The sequence below is a fragment of the Hyla sarda genome, chromosome 5 (assembly GCF_029499605.1).
Source record: "Hyla sarda isolate aHylSar1 chromosome 5, aHylSar1.hap1, whole genome shotgun sequence".
Taxonomy (NCBI): Eukaryota; Metazoa; Chordata; class Amphibia; order Anura; family Hylidae; genus Hyla; species Hyla sarda.
Window position 1 is genome coordinate 383,247,277 of NC_079193.1, and position 19,465 is coordinate 383,266,741.

Consider the following 19,465-nt stretch of genomic DNA (forward strand, 5'->3'; position numbering starts at 1 on the left):
AGTGTCATATATACAGTAAATATCGTACAGTAGAAATGACACTGAGAAGTTGTACTGTGCAGAAGTGGTACTGAGCAGTGTCATATATACAGTAAATATCGTACAGTAGAAATGACACTGAGAAGTTGTACTGTGCAGAAGTGGTACTGAGCAGTGTCATATATACAGAAAATATCATACAGTAGAAATGACACTGAGAAGTTGTACTGTGCACCTGTCCTGTTTTCCGTAGACGAGGCGTTATCCTAGTATAATGAAATATTCAGCGCTTTCTAATGGACTTTCTGTTCCTTATCCTGGTAAATCTCTTTTTCTCCTTTTTAGTGAACAGAAAATCTATAATTTACATTTATTGACTGAAACCTCTTCCTGATCAGCTCCTGGCTGACACACTGTAACAACCCTGCACCTGTGACCGCTGGAGCTTTCAGATCTTTAACCCCTTGACAACATCGGACGTAAATGTTATCATGGTGCGGTGGGACTTAACGCACCACGACGTACATTTACATCATGAACACGACCGCGAGCACCGGACCAGTGCTCGATCATGCGCAGCGCGTCCCAACTGCTGTCCGCCATTAAGCCCTCAGATCTGCGGCACTTAAAATGGATCATCCATAATGCCGCGGGGATCATCTATAATGGCAGACAGAGGTCCCTCACCTGCCTCCATCTGTCTCCTGGGGTCTTCTGGTCAGAGATTGAGCAGACCAGAGCAGAAGATCGCCGATAACACTGATCAGTGCTATCCCCTATGCATAGCACTGAACAGTATTAGCAATCAACTGATTGCAATAAATATGTAGAAATTATAAATATAAAATATTTATGTGAACCAGTCCTCAAAAGCACCGGGGAGAGAAGAAGGAAAAGACTAGTGGAGATGGGATCCAAGAAATGGTCTTTATTATATAAAAAGGATATATATGGCCAATCGCCTAGCAGGGCCCTTGCTAAAGGCGAATGGAATATACTGGGTAAAAAATAGATATAATAAAAAATACAGAATATAGTAGGATTAAAAATGAGATAAATATGATGGGTAAGTAGCACCAAAGAAAATTCATTAATTAAATATCTGCTGCATATATCAGGAGAAAACGTTCTCAGTCCATATAATTCATAGGGATAAATGAAAAATCCACAAGAAATGTCCAGAATGAAAAGTCCCAATTAGTTTGGGTGTGTCCGGAGTAACGGTATATGGTAGTGAGTGTAGCCACAATAGCTACAATAGGAAATTCATGGACAGGTAATGCAGGCTAGTGTTGAGCGGCATAGGCCATATTCGAATTCGCGAATATTCGCGAATATATGGACGAATATTCGTCATATATTCGCGAATATTCGCATATTCGTTATATTCTCGTTTTATTTTCGCATATGCGAAAATTCGCGTATGCGAAAATTAACATATGTGAAAATTAGCATATGCGAATTTTCGCGCGCCAGTCTCACACAGTAGTATTAGAACCTTCTTTACACCACACAAGCTGGAAGCAGAGAGGGGTGATCACTGTGATATGTATTGTGAAGAAAAAAACAAAAAAAAAATGAATATTCGTAATTACGAATATATAGCGCTATATTCGCGAAATTCGCGAATTCGCGAATATGCGATATTCGCGAATAATATTCGAATTGCGAATATTCGCGAGCAACACTAATGCAGACAATGTGGCAAACACTGTCAGCGATGAAGATATGAATTATATGGACTGAGAACGTTTTCTCCTGATATATGCAGCAGATATTTAATTAATGAATTTTCTTTGGTGCTACTTACCCATCATATTTATCTCATTTTTAATCCTACTATATTCTGTATTTTTTATTATATCTATTTTTTACCCAGTATATTCCATTCGCCTTTAGCAAGGGCCCTGCTAGGCGATTGGTCATATATATCCTTTTTATATAATAAAGACCATTTCTTGGATCCCATCTCCACTAGTCTTTTCCTTTTTCTCTCCCCGGTGCTTTTGAGGACTGGTTCACATAAATATTTTATATTTATAATTTCTACACATTACATTAGGCCTTTTGGGTGAAGGCAACACCTTTAACCTCAAGCACATTATTTCTTTTATCCTAAGTGAGCTACACATATTTTACATTTCCTGATTGCAATAAATAGTCCCCTATGGGGACACAAAAAGCGTAAAAAATAAAAAAAAAGTAAAAAAAAATTTAAGAAAAAAGTAAAAAAATTTGAAAAATCCCCTCCCCCAATAAAATTGTAAATTGTCCCTTTTTCCCATTTAACCCCCAAAAAGCGTAAAAAAAATATATAAATGAATAAACATTTGGTATGGCCGCGTGTGTAAATGTCCGAACTATCAAAATATAATGTTAATTATCCCGTTTGGGGAACAGAGTAAATGTAAAAAAAAAATGTAAAATATTCCAAAATAGCTGCTTTTTTGTCACATTTTATAAAAAAAAAAAATTATAAAGAAAAAATGATTAAAAAGTAAAATATAAACAAAAGTGGTACCGATAAAAATTAGCCCTCATATCGCCCATATACGGAAAAATGTGAAAGTTATAGATGGTCAAGATAGGCCAATATCAAACATACTAATTTTGTTAAATAAATTGAGATTTTTTTAAAGCGGTACAATAATAGATAAGATATACAGTCACAGGCGTAAATGTTGTCCCCCCTGAAATTTCTCTATAAAATGAAGTATTTCTCACAGGAAAGGATTGCAGTAACACAGGTTTATTCCCTTTGGTGGAGATTTATCAAAACCTGTGCAGAGGCAAAGTTGCCCAGTTGCCCATAGCAACCAATCAGATCACTGCTTTCATTCTTAACAAAGCCTGTGAAAAATGAAAGAAGCGATCTGATTGGTTGCTATGGGCAACTGGGCAACTTTGCCTCTCCACAGGTTTTGTTTGTATTGGAACTAAGCCAAAAAAGGAGGAAAAAAAGCAAATTGGACATAATGTCACCAAACTCCAAAAATGGTCTGGACATAATTATTGTCCCCTTAGCTTAATATTTGGTTGCACTCCCTTTGGAATAAACAACTAAAATCAGTGTCTTCCTATAAGCATCAATAAGCTCCTTACACCTCTCAGCCGGATTGTTGGACCACTCTTCCTATAAGCATCAATAAGCTTCTTACACCTCTCAGCCGGAATGTTGGACCACTCTTCCTATAACCATCAATAAGCTCCTTACACCTCTCAGCCGGAATGTTGGACCACTCTTCCTATAAGCATCAATAAGCTTCTTACACCTCTCAGCCGGAATGTTGGACCACTCTTCCTTTACAAACTGCTCCCGGTCTCTTATTGGACGGCGCCTTTTCCCAACAGTAATTATAAGATCTCTCCACAGGTGATCAATGGGATTTAGATCTGGACTCATTGCTGACACTTCAGAACTCTCCAGCACTTTGTAGTCATCCATTTCTGGGGCTTTTTGACGTATGTTTGGGGTCATTGTCCTGCTGGAAGACCCAAGATCTAGGACATAAACCCAGCTTTCTGACACTGGGCTGTACAGTGCGACCCAAAATCCATTGGTAATCCTCAGATTTCATGATGTCTTGTACACATTCAAGGCCCCCAGTGCCAGAGGCAGCAAAACAACCCAAAACATCACTGACCTCCCCCATATGTCACTGTAGGTACTGTGCTCTTTTCTTTGTAGGCCTCATTCTGTTTTCGGTAAACAGTAGAATGATTTGCTTTACCAAAAAGCTCTATCTTGTCTCATCTGTCCACAAGACGTTTTCCCAGAAGGATTTTGGTTACTCAAGTTCATTTTGGTAAAATGTAGTCTTACTTTATTATGTCTCTGTGTCAGCAGTGGGGTCCTCCTGGGTCTCCTCCATAGTGGGGTCCTCCTGGGTCTCCTCCATAGTGGGGTCCTCCTGGGTCTCCTCCATAGTGGGGTCCTCCTGGGTCTCCTCCATAGTGGGGTCCTCCTGGGTCTCCTCCATAGTGGGGTCCTCCTGGGTCTCCTCCATAGTGGGGTCCTCCTGGGTCTCCTCCATAGTGGGGTCCTCCTGGGTCTCCTCCATAGTGGGGTCCTCCTGGGTCTCCTCCATAGTGGGGTCCTCCTGGGTCTCCTCCATAGTGGGGTCCTCCTGGGTCTCCTCTCCATAGTGGGGTCCTCCTGGGTCTCCTCCATAGTGGGGTCCTCCTGGGTCTCCTCCATAGTGGGGTCCTCCTGGGTCTCCTCCATAGCGTTTCATTTCATTTAAATGTTGACGGATAGTTCGCGCTGACACTGATGCTCCCTGAGCCTGCAGCTTAAATATCTTTGGAACTTGTTTGGAGCTGCTTATCCACCATCTGGACTATCCTACGTTGACACCTTTCATCAGTTTTTCTCTTCAGTCCACGTCCAGGGAGATTATCTACAGTGCCATGGGGTGTAAATTTCTTGATAATGTTGCGCACTGTGGACAAAGGCAAATCTAGATCTCTGGAGATGGACTTGTAACCTGGAGATTGTTGATATTTTTCCACAATTTTGGTTCTCAAGTCCTCAGACAGTTCTCTTCTCCTCTTTCTGTTGTCCATGCTTAGTGTGACACACACAGACACACAATGCAAAGACTAAGTGAACTTCTCTCCTTTTTATCTGCTTTCAGGTGTGATTTTTACATTGCCCACACCTGTTACTTGCCCCAGGTGAGTATAAAGGAACATCACATGCTGGAAACAATCTTATTTTTCAACCATTTTGAAAGGGGCCAATAATATTGTGTCCAGCCCATTTTTGGAGTTTGGTGACATTAGGTCCAATTTGCTTTTTTTCTCCCTTTTTTGGTTTAGTTCCAATACACACAAAGGGAATAAACATGTGTATAGCAAAACATGTGTTACTGAAATATATATATATACAGAGGAGAGGAGATCTATATATATATATATATATATATACACACACAGGGAATAAACATGTGTATAGCAAAACCTGTGTTACTGCAATATATATATACAGAGGAGAGGAGATCTATATATATATATATATATATATATATATATATATACAGAGGAGAGGAGATCTATATATATATATATATATATATATATATACAGAGGAGAGGAGATCTATATATATACACACAAAGGGAATAAACATGTGTATAGCAAAACATGTGTTACTGCAATATATATATACAGAGGAGCGGAGATCTATATATATATATATATATATATATATATATATATACACAGAGGAGAGGAGATCTATATATATATATATATATACACACAAAGGGAATAATCATGTGTATAGCAGAACATGTGTTACTGCAATATATATATGTACAGAGGAGAGGAGATCGATATATATATATATATATATATATATATATATATACAGAGGAGAGGAGATCTATATATATATATACACAAAGGGAATAAACATGTATAGCAAAACCTGTGTTACTGCAATATATATATACAGAGGAGAGGAGATCTATATATATATATACAGAGGAGAGGAGATCTATATATATATATACAGAGGAGAGAAGATCTATATATATATATATATATATATATATATATACACAGAGGAGAGGAGATCTATATATATATATATACAGAGGAGAGGAGATCTATATATATATATACAGAGGAGAGGAGATCTATATATATATATATATATACAGAGGAGAGGAGATCTATATATATATATACAGAGGAGAGGAGATCTATATATATATACAGAGGAGAGGAGATCTATATATATATACAGAGGAGAGGAGATCTATATATATATATATATATATATATATATATATATACACACAAAGGGAATAAATATGTGTATAACAAAACGTGTGTTACTGCAATATATATATATATATATATATATACAGAGGAGAGGAGATCTATATATATATATATACAGAGGAGAGGAAATCTATATATATATATATATACACAGAGGAGAGGAGATCTATATATATATATATATATATATATATATATATACAGAGGAGAGGAGATCTATATATATATATATACAGAGGAGAGGAGATCTATATATATATATACAGAGGAGAGGAGATCTATATATATATATATATATATATACAGAGGAGAGGAGATCTATATATATATATATATATATATATATATATATATATATACAGAGGAGAGGAGATCTATATATATACACACAAAGGGAATAAATATGTGTATAACAAAACCTGTGTTACTGCAATATATATATATACAGAGGAGAGGATATCTATATATATATACAGAGGAGAGGAGATCTATATATATATATACAGAGGAGAGGAGATCTATATATATATATACAGAGGAGAGGAGATCTATATATATATATATATATATATATATATATATATACACAGAGGAGAGGAGATCTATATATATATATATACAGAGGAGAGGAGATCTATATATATATATACAGAGGAGAGGAGATCTATATATATATACAGAGGAGAGGAGATCTATATATATATATACAGAGGAGAGGAGATCTATATATATATATACAGAGGAGAGGAGATCTATATATATATACAGAGGAGATCTATATATATATACAGAGGAGAGGAGATCTATATATATATATATATATATATATATATATATATACACACACAAAGGGAATAAATATGTGTATAACAAAACGTGTGTTACTGCAATATATATATATATATATATATACAGAGGAGAGGAGATCTATATATATACACACAAAGGGAATAAATATGTGTATAACAAAACCTGTGTTACTGCAATATATATATATATATATACAGAGGAGAGGAGATCTATATATATATATATATATATATACAGAGGAGAGGAGATCTATATATATATATACAGAGGAGAGGAGATCTATCTATCTATATATATATATATATATATATATATATACAGAGGAGAGGAGATCTATATATATATATACAGAGGAGAGGAGATCTATATATATATATATATATATATATATACAGAGGAGAGGAGATCTATATATATATATATATATATATATATATATACAGAGGAGAGGAGATCTATATATATATAGACAAAGGGAATAAACATGTGTATAACAAAACCTGTGTTACTGCAATATATATATATACAGAGGAGAGGAGATCTATATATATATATACAGAGGAGAGGAGATCTATATATATATATATATATATACAGAGGAGAGGAGATCTATATATATATATATATATATATATATATATATACAGAGGAGAGGAGATCTATATATATATAGACAAAGGGAATAAACATGTGTATAACAAAACCTGTGTTACTGCAATATATATATATATACAGAGGAGAGGAGATCTATATATATATACAGAGGAGATCTATATATATATACAGAGGAGAGGAGATCTATATATATATATATATATATATATATACACACAAAGGGAATAAATATGTGTATAACAAAACGTGTGTTACTGCAATATATATATATATATACATACAGAGGAGAGGAGATCTATATATATATACAGAGGAGAGGAAATATATATATATATATATATATATATATATATATACAGAGGAGAGGAGATCTATATATATATATATATATATATACAGAGGAGAGGAGATCTATATATATATATATATATATATATATATATATACAGAGGAGAGGAGATCTATATATATATATATATATATATATATATATACAGAGGAGAGGAGATCTATATATATATATACAGAGGAGAGGAGATCTATATATATATATATACAGAGGAGAGGAGATCTATATATATATATATATATATACAGAGGAGAGGAGATCTATATATATATATATATATACAGAGGAGAGGAGATCTATATATATACACACAAAGGGAATAAATATGTGTATAACAAAACCTGTGTTACTGCAATATATATATATATATATACAGAGGAGAGGAGATCTATATATATATATATACAGAGGAGAGGAGATCTATATATATATATACAGAGGAGAGGAGATCTATCTATATATATATATATATATATATATATATACAGAGGAGAGGAGATCTATATATATATATATACAGAGGAGAGGAGATCTATATATATATATATATATATATATATACAGAGGAGAGGAGATCTATATATATATATATATATATATACAGAGGAGAGGAGATCTATATATATATATATATATATATATATATATATATACAGAGGAGAGGAGATCTATATATATATATATATACAGAGGAGAGGAGATCTATATATATATATATATACACAGAGGAGAGGAGATCTATATATATATATATATATATACAGAGGAGAGGAGATCTATATATATATATATATATATACAGAGGAGAGGAGATCTATATATATATATATATATATACAGAGGAGAGGAGATCTATATATATATATACACAAAGGGAATAAACGTGTGTTACTGCAATCCTTTCCTGTGAGGAATACTTCATTATATAGAGAAATTTCAGGGGGGACAACATTTACGGCCATGACTGTAACATGGATATAATTTAATTGTATTGACCCACAGAATAAAGAAAGCACGCCATTTTTACCGTAAAGTGTACAGCGTGAAAACTGCGGTGTCCTTTCAAAATCCCCACATAAATAATAGTTTTTTTGGTTGCGCCGTACATTTTATGGTAAAATGAGTGATGTCATTACAAAGTAAAATTGGTCACACAAAAAACAAGCCTCATATGGGTCTGTGGATGGAAATATAAAAAGAGTTATGATTTTTAGAAGGCGAGGAGGAAAAATAAAATGGGCCTGGTCCTTAAAGGGGAACTCCGGTGGAAAAAAAGTTTTTTCAAATCAACTGGTGCAAGAAAGTTAAACAGGTTTGTAGATCACTTTTATTTAAAAATCTTAATCCTTCTAGTACTTATCAGCTTCTATATACTACAGAGAAATTTGTGAAGTTCTTTCCAGCCTGACAACAGTGCTCTCTGCTGACACCTCTGTCCGTGTCAGGAACTGTCCAGTAGGAGAGGTTTTCTATGGGGATATGATTCTAATCTGGACAGTTCCTGACACGGACAGAGGTGTCAGCAGAGAGCACTGTTGTCAGACTGGAAAGAAATTCACACATTTCTCTGTTTTATACAGCAGCTAATAAGTACTGGAAGGATTAAGATATTTTAATAGAAGTAATTTACAAATCTGTTTAACTTTCAGGCACCAGTTGATTTGAAAACATTTGTTTTCTACTTCTTTCCACCGGAGTTCCCCTTTAAAGGGGTACTCCGGTGAAAACCTTTTTTCTTTTAAATCAACTGGGGGCAGAAAGTTAAACATATTTGTAAATTGCTTCTATTAAAAAATCTTAATCCTTCCTGTACTTATTAGCTGCTGAATGAAATTCTTTTCTTTTTGGAATGCTCTCTGATGACATCACAAGCACAGTGCTCTCTGCTGACGGTATTATAATACTTTATTTATTGTTGTCCTTAGTGGGATTTGAACCCAAATCCCCAGCACTGAAAGGCAGCAGTGCTAACCACTGAGCTACCCTTAGCATATATCTGCTATGCACGGTTGCTAAAATGGACAGAGATGTCAGCAGAGAGCACTGTGCTTGTGATGTCATCAGTGTTCCAAAAAGAAAGGAATTTCCTCTGTAGCATTCTGCAGCTAATAAGTACTGGAAGGATTAAGATTTGTTAATAGAAGTAATTTACAAATATGTTCAACTTTCTGACACCATTTGATTTAAAAGAAAAAAAAGTTTTCACCGGAGTACCCCTTTAAGGGTGTTAATGTTCCCGGTCACTGGCAGGGATGAAATAATTTTTACTACAATGTATTTACTGATGCGGCTCTTAAAGTGACAGTACGTTGTAATATTAGAGTGGACCGTGCTGTTATAGCGGTGAGGGCGGTTTCGTATATGGCGACATTTATAGCTGCGTTATTCATACGGGAGGCGGCCATTCCCTCCATGACAATATTCAGCAGAATGAAAGAGCTGATTTTGTTTTTGGGATCCCAGTGGGGTGAATGGCACTATTTATCCCCTCTCGGCACATGACGCCTCCTGCAGCTGCTGCGGGCGCTGTACCCGTCGCTCACATCCCCACTCGCCCTTCGCATCTGGACAGTGTGTAATACAGTGTTTTCCAAACAGTGCGCCTCCAGCTGTTTGGCCGTTGGCTGTCCGGGTATGCTGGGAGTTGCAGTTTTGCAACAGCTGGAGGCACACTGGTTGGGAAACACTGGAGTTCACCTGGGTCACCTCCAGCACTAGCAGCCTAATTGAATGACCGGCTGGAGTGATCAAACGCCAGACCCTCGGCCACGGGATTCATGGGAATTGTTGGGAGTTGTAGTTTTTGAACAGCTGGAGACACACAGTTTGGAAAACACCATTGTCATAATATTTGGTATTAACCCCTTCTCTCCCGGCAGGAGATCGAGGCACGGAGTGAGCTCAGCTTCACGCACTTCATCCTCTTCTACAAGAACCTGATGTTCGATGCTCAGAAGTCAGTAAGTATCGGCTGAATTAAGATGCTGCGGAGCTCGCGCTCCATCCACCTCCCGGACTGAATGTTAATTCCCTCTCGCTGACAATAGGTTATTGTGTCTCCTGACAGTGGCGGGGCGTCTGTTTATTGGCGCAGGGGCAAGGGGGGTGAGAATTGGAGTGCAGCCATGGCCCTCGGCTGTCCAGGCATGCTGGGAGTTGTAGTCTTGCAACAGCTGGAGGCATCCTGGTTGGGAATCACTATGATACATTGTAGCAAACTTTCATGTCTGAACGTGTGCTTAGGATTGGCTGCACTGGATATAGTGGCAGAATAATAAATGAATAAATAAAACACATACATGAAAATACAAGTAAATAAATAAATAAATAAATAACTGAATGAATAAATTCATACATAAAAATATCAATAAATAAGTAAATAAATCAGTAAATAACTGAATAAAATAAATAAATAAATGATTGAATGAATGAATATATAAATAAATTAGCAAATAAATAAATAATTGAATAAAAAAAATGAAAAACTGAATGAATGAATTTATAAATAAATACGCAAATAAATAACTGAATGAATATATAAATAAATCAGTAAGTAATTGAATGAATACATTAAATAACTGAATGAATGAATATACAAATAAATATATAAATAAGTAAATAACTGAATGAATGAATATATAAATAAATATATAAATAAGTAAATAACTGAATGAATGAATGAATAAATTCATACATAAAAATATCAATAAATAAGTAAATAAATCAGTAAATAATTGAATAAAATAAATACATGATTGATTGAATGAATGAATGAATATATAAATAAATTAGCAAATAAATAAATAACTGAATAAAATAAATAAGTAAATAACTTAATGAATGAATGAATAAATACATACATAAAAATATCAATAAATAAGTAAATCAATCAGTAAATGAGTAAATAACTGAATACAATAAATAAATAACTGAATGAATGAATATATAAATAAATACGCAAATAAATAACTGAATGAATATATAAAGAAATCAGTAAGTAATTGAATGAATAAATTAAATAACTGAATATATAAATAAATAACTGAATAAAATAAATAAGTAAATAACTTAATGAATGAATAAATACATACATAAAAATATCAATAAATAATAAATAAATCAGTAAATGAGTAAATAACTGAATACAATAAATAAATAACTGAAGGAAATTAATTAATAAGTAAATAAATAAATAAATGGTCTCCTTTCGCTGACAGGTAGCAGAGGTTTTGATTCTGGAAGTATTATAGAAAGTTACAGAATTCCTTTTAAGCCAGACAAGAAAGACAATGTAGGACCCAGGGGATGGATGGAGGAGGGGATGGGAGGAGCCTGTGGTGGGAGGAGCCTATGTGACAGAAGAATTCTGTTTTGTGAGAGTGGTCTGTGATGTGAATTGCTGTGTGGTTGATGGAGTCTGCATGAAATAAAGAGTCTGTGTGGTAGAGGAAGTGTGGTGGGAGGAGTCTGGTGGGTGGAGTCTGGGAGGAGGCGTATATGTAGTGGGGGGAGCCTGCATTGTGGGAGGAGTCTGTGTGAATTGGGTCTGTGTAATGGGAGGAGTCTGCATTTGTGGGGTCTGTGTAATGGGAGGAGTCTGCATTTGTGGGGTCTGTGTAATGGGAGGAGTCTGCATTTTTGGAGCCTGTAATGGGAGGAGTCTGCATTTGTGGGGTCTGTGTAATGGGAGGAGTATGTGGGGTCTGTGTAATGGGAGGAGTCTGTGTTTGTGGAGTCTGTGTTTGTGGGGTCTGTGTAATGGGAGGAGTCTGTGTATTGGGAGGAGTCTGTGTTTGTGGGGTCTGTGTATTGGGAGGAGTCTTTGAGAGTTCCTTTGTGGTCAGAGGAGTCTGTGTTGTGGGAGGAGCTTGTCTGATGGGAGGAGTCTGTGTAGCAATTGGAGTCTTTGTTGTTGGAGGAGTCTGTGTTGTGGGAGGAGCTTGGCTGGTGGGAGGAGTCTGTGTAGGGGTTGGAGTCTTTGTTGTGGGAGGAGTCTGTGTTGTGGGAGGAGTTTATGTGATGTCTAAAGTTATGTTAAAGATTGTAATTTCTATTTATTTGACTTCAGATCATTGAGCAGCTGGACTTGTCGTTCCCTCTCCGGTGAGTCCTGTAATTTATTCTGTGACGTCTCCACATCTGTGCAATACGGGGGCGAGAACAGCCTGATACACTGTAACGGAAATCACAATATAAGGAGGCGCAGTCACACTATAGAGAGCATTCTAGTGACCACTACGTAATATAGAGAGCATTCTAGTGACCACTACGTAATATAGAGAGCATTCTAGGCACCACTACGTAATATAGAGAGCATTCTAGGCACCACTGTGTAATATAGAGAGCATTCTAGTGACCACTACGTAATATAGAGAGCATTCTAGTCACCAGTGTGTAATATAGAGAGCATTCTAGTGACCACTAAGTAATAGAGAGAGCATTCTAGTGACCACTACGTAATATAGAGAGCATTCTAGTGACCACTACGTAATATAGAGAGCATTCTAGGCACCACTATGTAATATAGAGAGCATTCTAGTGACCACTACGTAATATAGAGAGCATTCTAGTCACCAGTGTGTAATATAGAGAGCATTCTAGTGACCACTACGTAATATAGAGAGCATTCTAGTCACCAGTGTGTAATATAGAGAGCATTCTAGTGACCACTACGTAATATAGAGAGCATTCTAGTGACCACTACGTAATATAGAGAGCATTCTAGGCACCACTATGTAATATAGAGAGCATTCTAGTGACCACTACGTAATATAGAGAGCATTCTAGTCACCAGTGTGTAATATAGAGAGCATTCTAGTGACCACTACGTAATATAGAGAGCATTCTAGTGACCACTACGTAATATAGAGAGCATTCTAGTGACCACTACGTAATATAGAGAGCATTCTAGGCACCACTATGTAATATAGAGAACATTCTAATGACCACTACGTAATATAGAGAGCATTCTAGTCACCAGTGTGTAATATAGAGAGCATTCTAGTCACCAGCGTGTAATATAGAGAGCATTCTAGTCACCAGTGTGTAATATAGAGAGCATTCTAGTCACCAGCGTGTAATATAGAGAGCATTCTAGTGACCAGTGTGTAATATAGAGAGCATTCTAGTGATCAGTGTGTAATATAAAGAGCATTCTAGTCACCAGTGTGTAATATAGAGAGCATTCTAGTCACCAGTGTGTAATATAGAGAGCATTCTAGTCACCAGTGTGTAATATAGAGAGCATTCTAGTCACCAGTGTGTAATATAGAGAGCATTCTAGTGATCAGTGTGTAATATAGAGAGCATTCTAGTCACCAGCGTGTAATATAGAGAGCATTCTAGTGATCAGTGTGTAATATAGGGAGCATTCTAGTCACCAGTGTGTAATATAGAGAGCATTCTAGTCACCAGTGTGTAATATAGAGAACATTCTAGTCACCAGTGTGTAATATAGAGAGCATTCTAGTCACCAGTGTGTAATATAGAGAGCATTCTAGTCACCAGTGTGTAATATAGAGAGCATCCTAGTCACCAGTGTGTAATATAGAGAGCATTCTAGTCACCAGTGTGTAATATAGAGAGCATTCTAGTCACCAGTGTGTAATATAGAGAGCATTCTAGTGATCAGTGTGTAATATAGAGAGCATTCTAGTCACCAGTGTGTAATATAGAGAGCATTCTAGTCACCAGTGTGTAATATAGAGAGCATTCTAGTCACCAGTGTGTAATATAGAGAGCATTCTAGTGATAAATATACAATGTTATGTAATAATTACATTGGTTTATTTTGTATCCAGTAATGTCGACCGCCCCTCGCTGTGTCAGATCTCACTTTACGACTTCCAGCGCTTCCTCCAGTTTGATCAGAAGGTAATAAATACAGGATTGGGCCCCTCACTACCTTTGTATTAGGATGTATTCACAACAGGCAGTATAGGGGACCCCCCCCCCCATGTCATGTGATTAATATAATCTTCTTACAGGAAGCCTGGGCGACCGACCTGGGCAAAGTCAGAGAATGTCTATGCAGTTACCTACGAGACACCGACGGGGAGATGGCAGAGCCGGTGCTGCAGCTGGACGAGGTAAGTCTGGAGCAAAACTACAACTCCCAGCATGCCCAGACAGCTGTTGCAGTACTTTTGCAACAGCTGAGGGCACCCTGGATGGGAAACACTGCAGTACCATATCACATGTGCAAAGCAATTATATAAGCGTTCTAGCGCCGCCTGGTGGTCACACGCTCTTCTTGCTTCCTCAGTTCCTGACGTATCTGTTCTCCAAGGAGAATTCAGTGATGGATTCCAAGTATGAGAGCGTGGTGCCGGAGGAGATGAACCACCCGCTGTCCCAGTACTGGATCTCCTCCTCGCATAACACGTAAGAACGACCCTGTGGGATAAATACATTTATAATATAATACAGAGCTGCAGTGCTCGTCGCAGTGTATCAGAGCCCATCACACAGTTATGATCAGAACGGGGCTTTCTGGCTGTTTCCATTTACTGACAGCAAGTCATGAAGAAACAAGCTCCTCCCATTTTCCAAAAGTGTCGCGATTGGTGTAAAAGTTGCAAAGTTTTGCGCGGAACGGGGCTTGGGCGAAAATTCGCAACTTCCCCTAAAAGTTTGCTAGAAAGTTGCAGAATATTTAAAGGGGTATTCCGGGCAAAAACATTCTATCCCGGATGTCTGATCGCGGGGGGCCCGCTGCTGAGACCCCCCGCCATCTCCCTGCAGCACCCGCATGGAATGCGGGTGCTGCAGGGAGATGGCAGGGGGTCTCAGCAGCGGGCCCCCCGCGATCAGATAAATGTTTTTGGCCGGAATACCCCTTTTAATCTAAAAAAATAAGTTTTGTATTCCTATTGCAAATGTGAAAAATCAGTCGCGGGGTGGCCATAGCTAATGGGGTCCTCCTCCTGATCCCGGTTCATGCCAACACCCAGAACATAAGGGCCCTACTTATCTGCCCCCTGGTCGGTTCATTCATGTGCCATACCTGGCATTTCCCAGCTGTGGGGCCCATGTACGAGGAGGCCCTGCCCTGAACTGCTTCCTCTTTGCTTGTTTTGTGACTGTCATAGGAGCTCCTTGGGGGAGGTCCCTATATGCAAATTATTACACCTCCCCTTAAAGGGGTAGTCCGCTGCTAGACATCTTATCCCCTATCCAAAGTATAGGGGATAAAATGTCTGATCGCGGGGGTCCCGCCGCTGGGGCCCTCCGTGATCTCCCGCTGCACTCGACATTCTAAACAAATGCCGGTGTCACGTACCTGAATGCGGGCTGTCACGAAACTGGATGTGGATCCTCTACCTGTGTGGCTGATGACTCGGACCGTATTGGGGAGCGGAGTCTAAGGTGCCGCTGGTTTTCACCAGAGCCCGCCGCAAAGCAGGATGGATTTGCTGCGGCAGGCGACACCCAGGTCGCAACCCCCGAAACTGCTCGACCACACAGGTAAATGGGCAAAGCGGGGTATCGGAGGGTGAGGCAGAGGTGTAGTTAACATAGCAGAAGGTCTAGGCAGGCAGCAAAGGTTCGGAGTCAAGAAACGTAGCAGGAAGGTCTGGAAACACGGGTAGGCAAAACAGGCAATGGGAACGCTTTCTCTGTGCAATGAGCACTGAAGATCCGGCAGGGGGCATGGGAGGTGCAAATTACTTATAACATGGTGACACTAATTATGGGCACACTGGCCCTTTAAATTTCAAAGCTCCGGTGCACGCGTGCCCTAAGGGATGGGGACGCGCGCGCCGGGGCTGAGAGGAAGCAGCAGGAGTGGAGCAAGGTAAGGGACGGGCCGGCATTCGCATGAGGACGCTGCGCTCACGGCCGGTGACAGAGGCCGGAGCGCAGTGTGTTACAGCCGGTTTCTTGCAGCAGCGGTTGTGATGTCACGGCCACACCCCTTGTGATGTCACAGGCAGACACGCCCCCTCCAGTTTAACATGATTTTTATTGGGTTTTTTATAAGAATTAAACAAGAGGAACAATAACTTTGGAATGTCATATAGAACAAATTTACATATATTTGTCCATAGAAAGACAAGGTTATTAATAATGCACGTGTTGTAAAAAATGTTGCATTATAATATATATATATACACACACACACACATGATCGTTAATGTCATAACAATTTCGCCTAAGGATACTAAAAGTTTAACATAAATTGTCGTAGTTATGAAAGGGTGAAGACTTTTTATTATACATGTGAGATTTGAGCTATTTGAGTTTGTTCATTTCTATATCTATATGTCGTAGTGACTAAGGCTGGGTTCACACTACGTTTGTAGTGTACGGGTGCCGGATCCGGTTGGGAGGGGCGAAAACCGTCCGCTCCCTTATCCCAGCTGGATCCGACCCGAACCCCGTTCATTTCAATGAGCCGACCGGGGTCAAATGCTGATTCCGGTTGTCTCATTTTTGTCCTGTATTCGCTTTTCTGACCGGACCTAAAACCGTGGTATACCACGGTTTTAGGTCCGGTCAGAAAACCAAATACCACGGTTTTAGGTCCGGTCAGAAAACCGAATACAGGGCAAAAAGGAGACAACTGGAGTCAGCGTTTGACCCCGGTCGGCTCATTGAAATTAATGGGGTTCGGGCCGGATGAGGCTAGGATACGGGAGCGGATGGTTTTCGCCCCTCCTAACCAGATCCGGCCCGAACCCCATTCATTTCAATGAGCCGACCGGAGTCAGCGTTTGCTTTAGGTCCGGTCAGAAAACCGTATACGGGGCAAAAATGAGACAACCGGCTCATTGAAATGAATGGGGTTTGGCTGGATCCGGATGGGATACGGGAGCGGACGGTTTTCGCCCCTCCCAACCGGATCCAGCACCCGTACACTACAAACGTAGTGTGAACCCACCCTTACCGGAATCATTTTTTGTAGTTTTATGTCGCCTTAGACGCTTCTTCTCTTCCCTCATAGATGCAGTTTACAATCTTACCAGCATAAAGTATCAGTAATGTATAGAGCAGTGGTCTCCAACCTGCGCACCTCCAGATGTTGCAAAACTACAACTCCCAACATGCCCGGACAGCCAACGGCTGTCCGGGCATGCTGGGAGTTGTAGTTTTGCAAGATCTGGAGGTCCGCAGGTTGGAGACCACTGGTATAAAGCATTGCATTAGGTACAGGAGAACCATGTATGTACGCCCCCTCCCATAGACATGAATGTAGGGGGCGTGGTGTGACGTCACGAGGGGCGTGGCCATGATGTCGCAATCACGGCCTCCGGCTCAGAGCGTTCGCATGTTCGCAACTCCAATAAAAAAAAACGATTGTAACTTATCCGCCCACCATGATGAATTTATAACCATGTCCGCTCTCCTCTGTTCTCCGGCAGGTATCTGACTGGCGATCAGTTCTCGAGCGAGTCCTCACTGGAGGCGTACGCCCGCTGCCTCCGCATAGGCTGCCGCTGCATTGAGCGTAAGTGTTGTGAGCACAAACCACGAGAAAACGCAATAACAAAGAATTTATTATAAGAGGAAAAGCCTCAAAACAACCAGGAAATGGAGGGAGTGTCTGTGCCAGACGTGTCAATAAAGTTTATTGATAAGAGACGCTTTGCCATATGTCAGGGCTTTGTCATACACGTGCGGTATTACTGTACATATACAATGCGCCATTGTTCATCTAGGTCGCTGCAGCCATATTTGTTTCCATGAGCGAAAAAGCGGTGAACACATCTCCCAGTTTTTACAGGTCAAAGGTCTGAAGTGTCGCGTATCAGGGGCCACGTGTGGAGATGTAGCCCATAGCAACCAATCACCGCTTCTTATTTTGTTTACTTAAATTGACATCAGGTTGGTTGCTATGAGCAACTGCAGTTATTTTTTTTTTTTTTTCTGAAGAAACTTTATTGACTTACCTGAATAAACTTTTACAGTAAAATATTTAGGGACAAGAACGACTTATGATTTTTTTTTTAAATGTATAAAAAGTTACCTCAATTGTGGATCCTAATCATGTGATGTCACAAAAAGAGGGAAAAAACTAATGCTGAGCTCTGATTGGCTGCTATGGGTACAACGTTTATTTATTTATTTTTTATTTTTTTGTGACATCACATGATTTGACCAGAATTGAGGAAGATTTATCAAATCCTGTGCAGAGGAAAGAGGAAGTTGACCAGTTACCCATAGCAACCAATCAGATTTCTTCTTTCATTTTTAAAAAGGCCTCTGAAACATAAAAGCAGCGATCTGATTGGTTGCTAGGGGCAACTGGTCAACTTTTCCTCTGCACTGGATTTGATAAATCTTCCCCATTATATCTCCACCGCCCTCCACATCCTACCTGCACTGGTGCATTGTAACAGATTTCAGCTGTGAGCAGGACCGGAGGGATACAGTATGCGTGTGAAATATATGTGTGTTTTTATCTATATACAGTATGTGTGTAATGTATATAAATACATGTACACAATGTTATCATTACACACATACAGTATATAGATAAAAACACACATATATATATATAATTATACACATCATCACACATATAGATATATAATTATACACATCATCACACATATAGATATATAATTATACACATCATCACACATATATAATTATATACATCAATCATCACACATATATATATATAATTATACACATCATCACACATATATATATAATTATACACATCATCACACATATATATATAATTATACACATCATCACACATATATATATAATTATACACATCATCACACATATATATATAATTATACACATCATCACACATATATATATAATTATACACATCATCACACATATATATATATAATTATACACATCATCACACATATATATATAATTATACACATCATCACACATATATATATAATTATACACATCATCACACATATATATATAATTATACACATCATCACACAT

At 38.3% G+C, this 19,465-nt stretch overlaps 1 protein-coding gene across 3 annotated transcripts in view; it reads left to right on the plus strand.

The window, feature by feature from the left end:
* LOC130274495 (1-phosphatidylinositol 4,5-bisphosphate phosphodiesterase gamma-1-like) overlaps nt 1–19,465 on the plus strand; it is a 166,953-nt gene that overhangs the window by 87,528 nt on the left and 59,960 nt on the right. For 2 of the 3 annotated variants that reach the window (XM_056522901.1, XM_056522900.1), the window contains exons 6-11: nt 10,423–10,503; nt 12,612–12,646; nt 14,344–14,416; nt 14,530–14,631; nt 14,808–14,926; nt 17,908–17,993. In XM_056522901.1, coding sequence (XP_056378876.1) covers nt 10,423–10,503; nt 12,612–12,646; nt 14,344–14,416; nt 14,530–14,631; nt 14,808–14,926; nt 17,908–17,993 — 496 coding nt within the window. Of the gene's footprint in view, nt 1–4,557; nt 4,657–10,422; nt 10,504–12,611; nt 12,647–14,343; nt 14,417–14,529; nt 14,632–14,807; nt 14,927–17,907; nt 17,994–19,465 lie in introns of those variants that run through there. The other variant, XM_056522902.1, reaches the window with a different exon arrangement.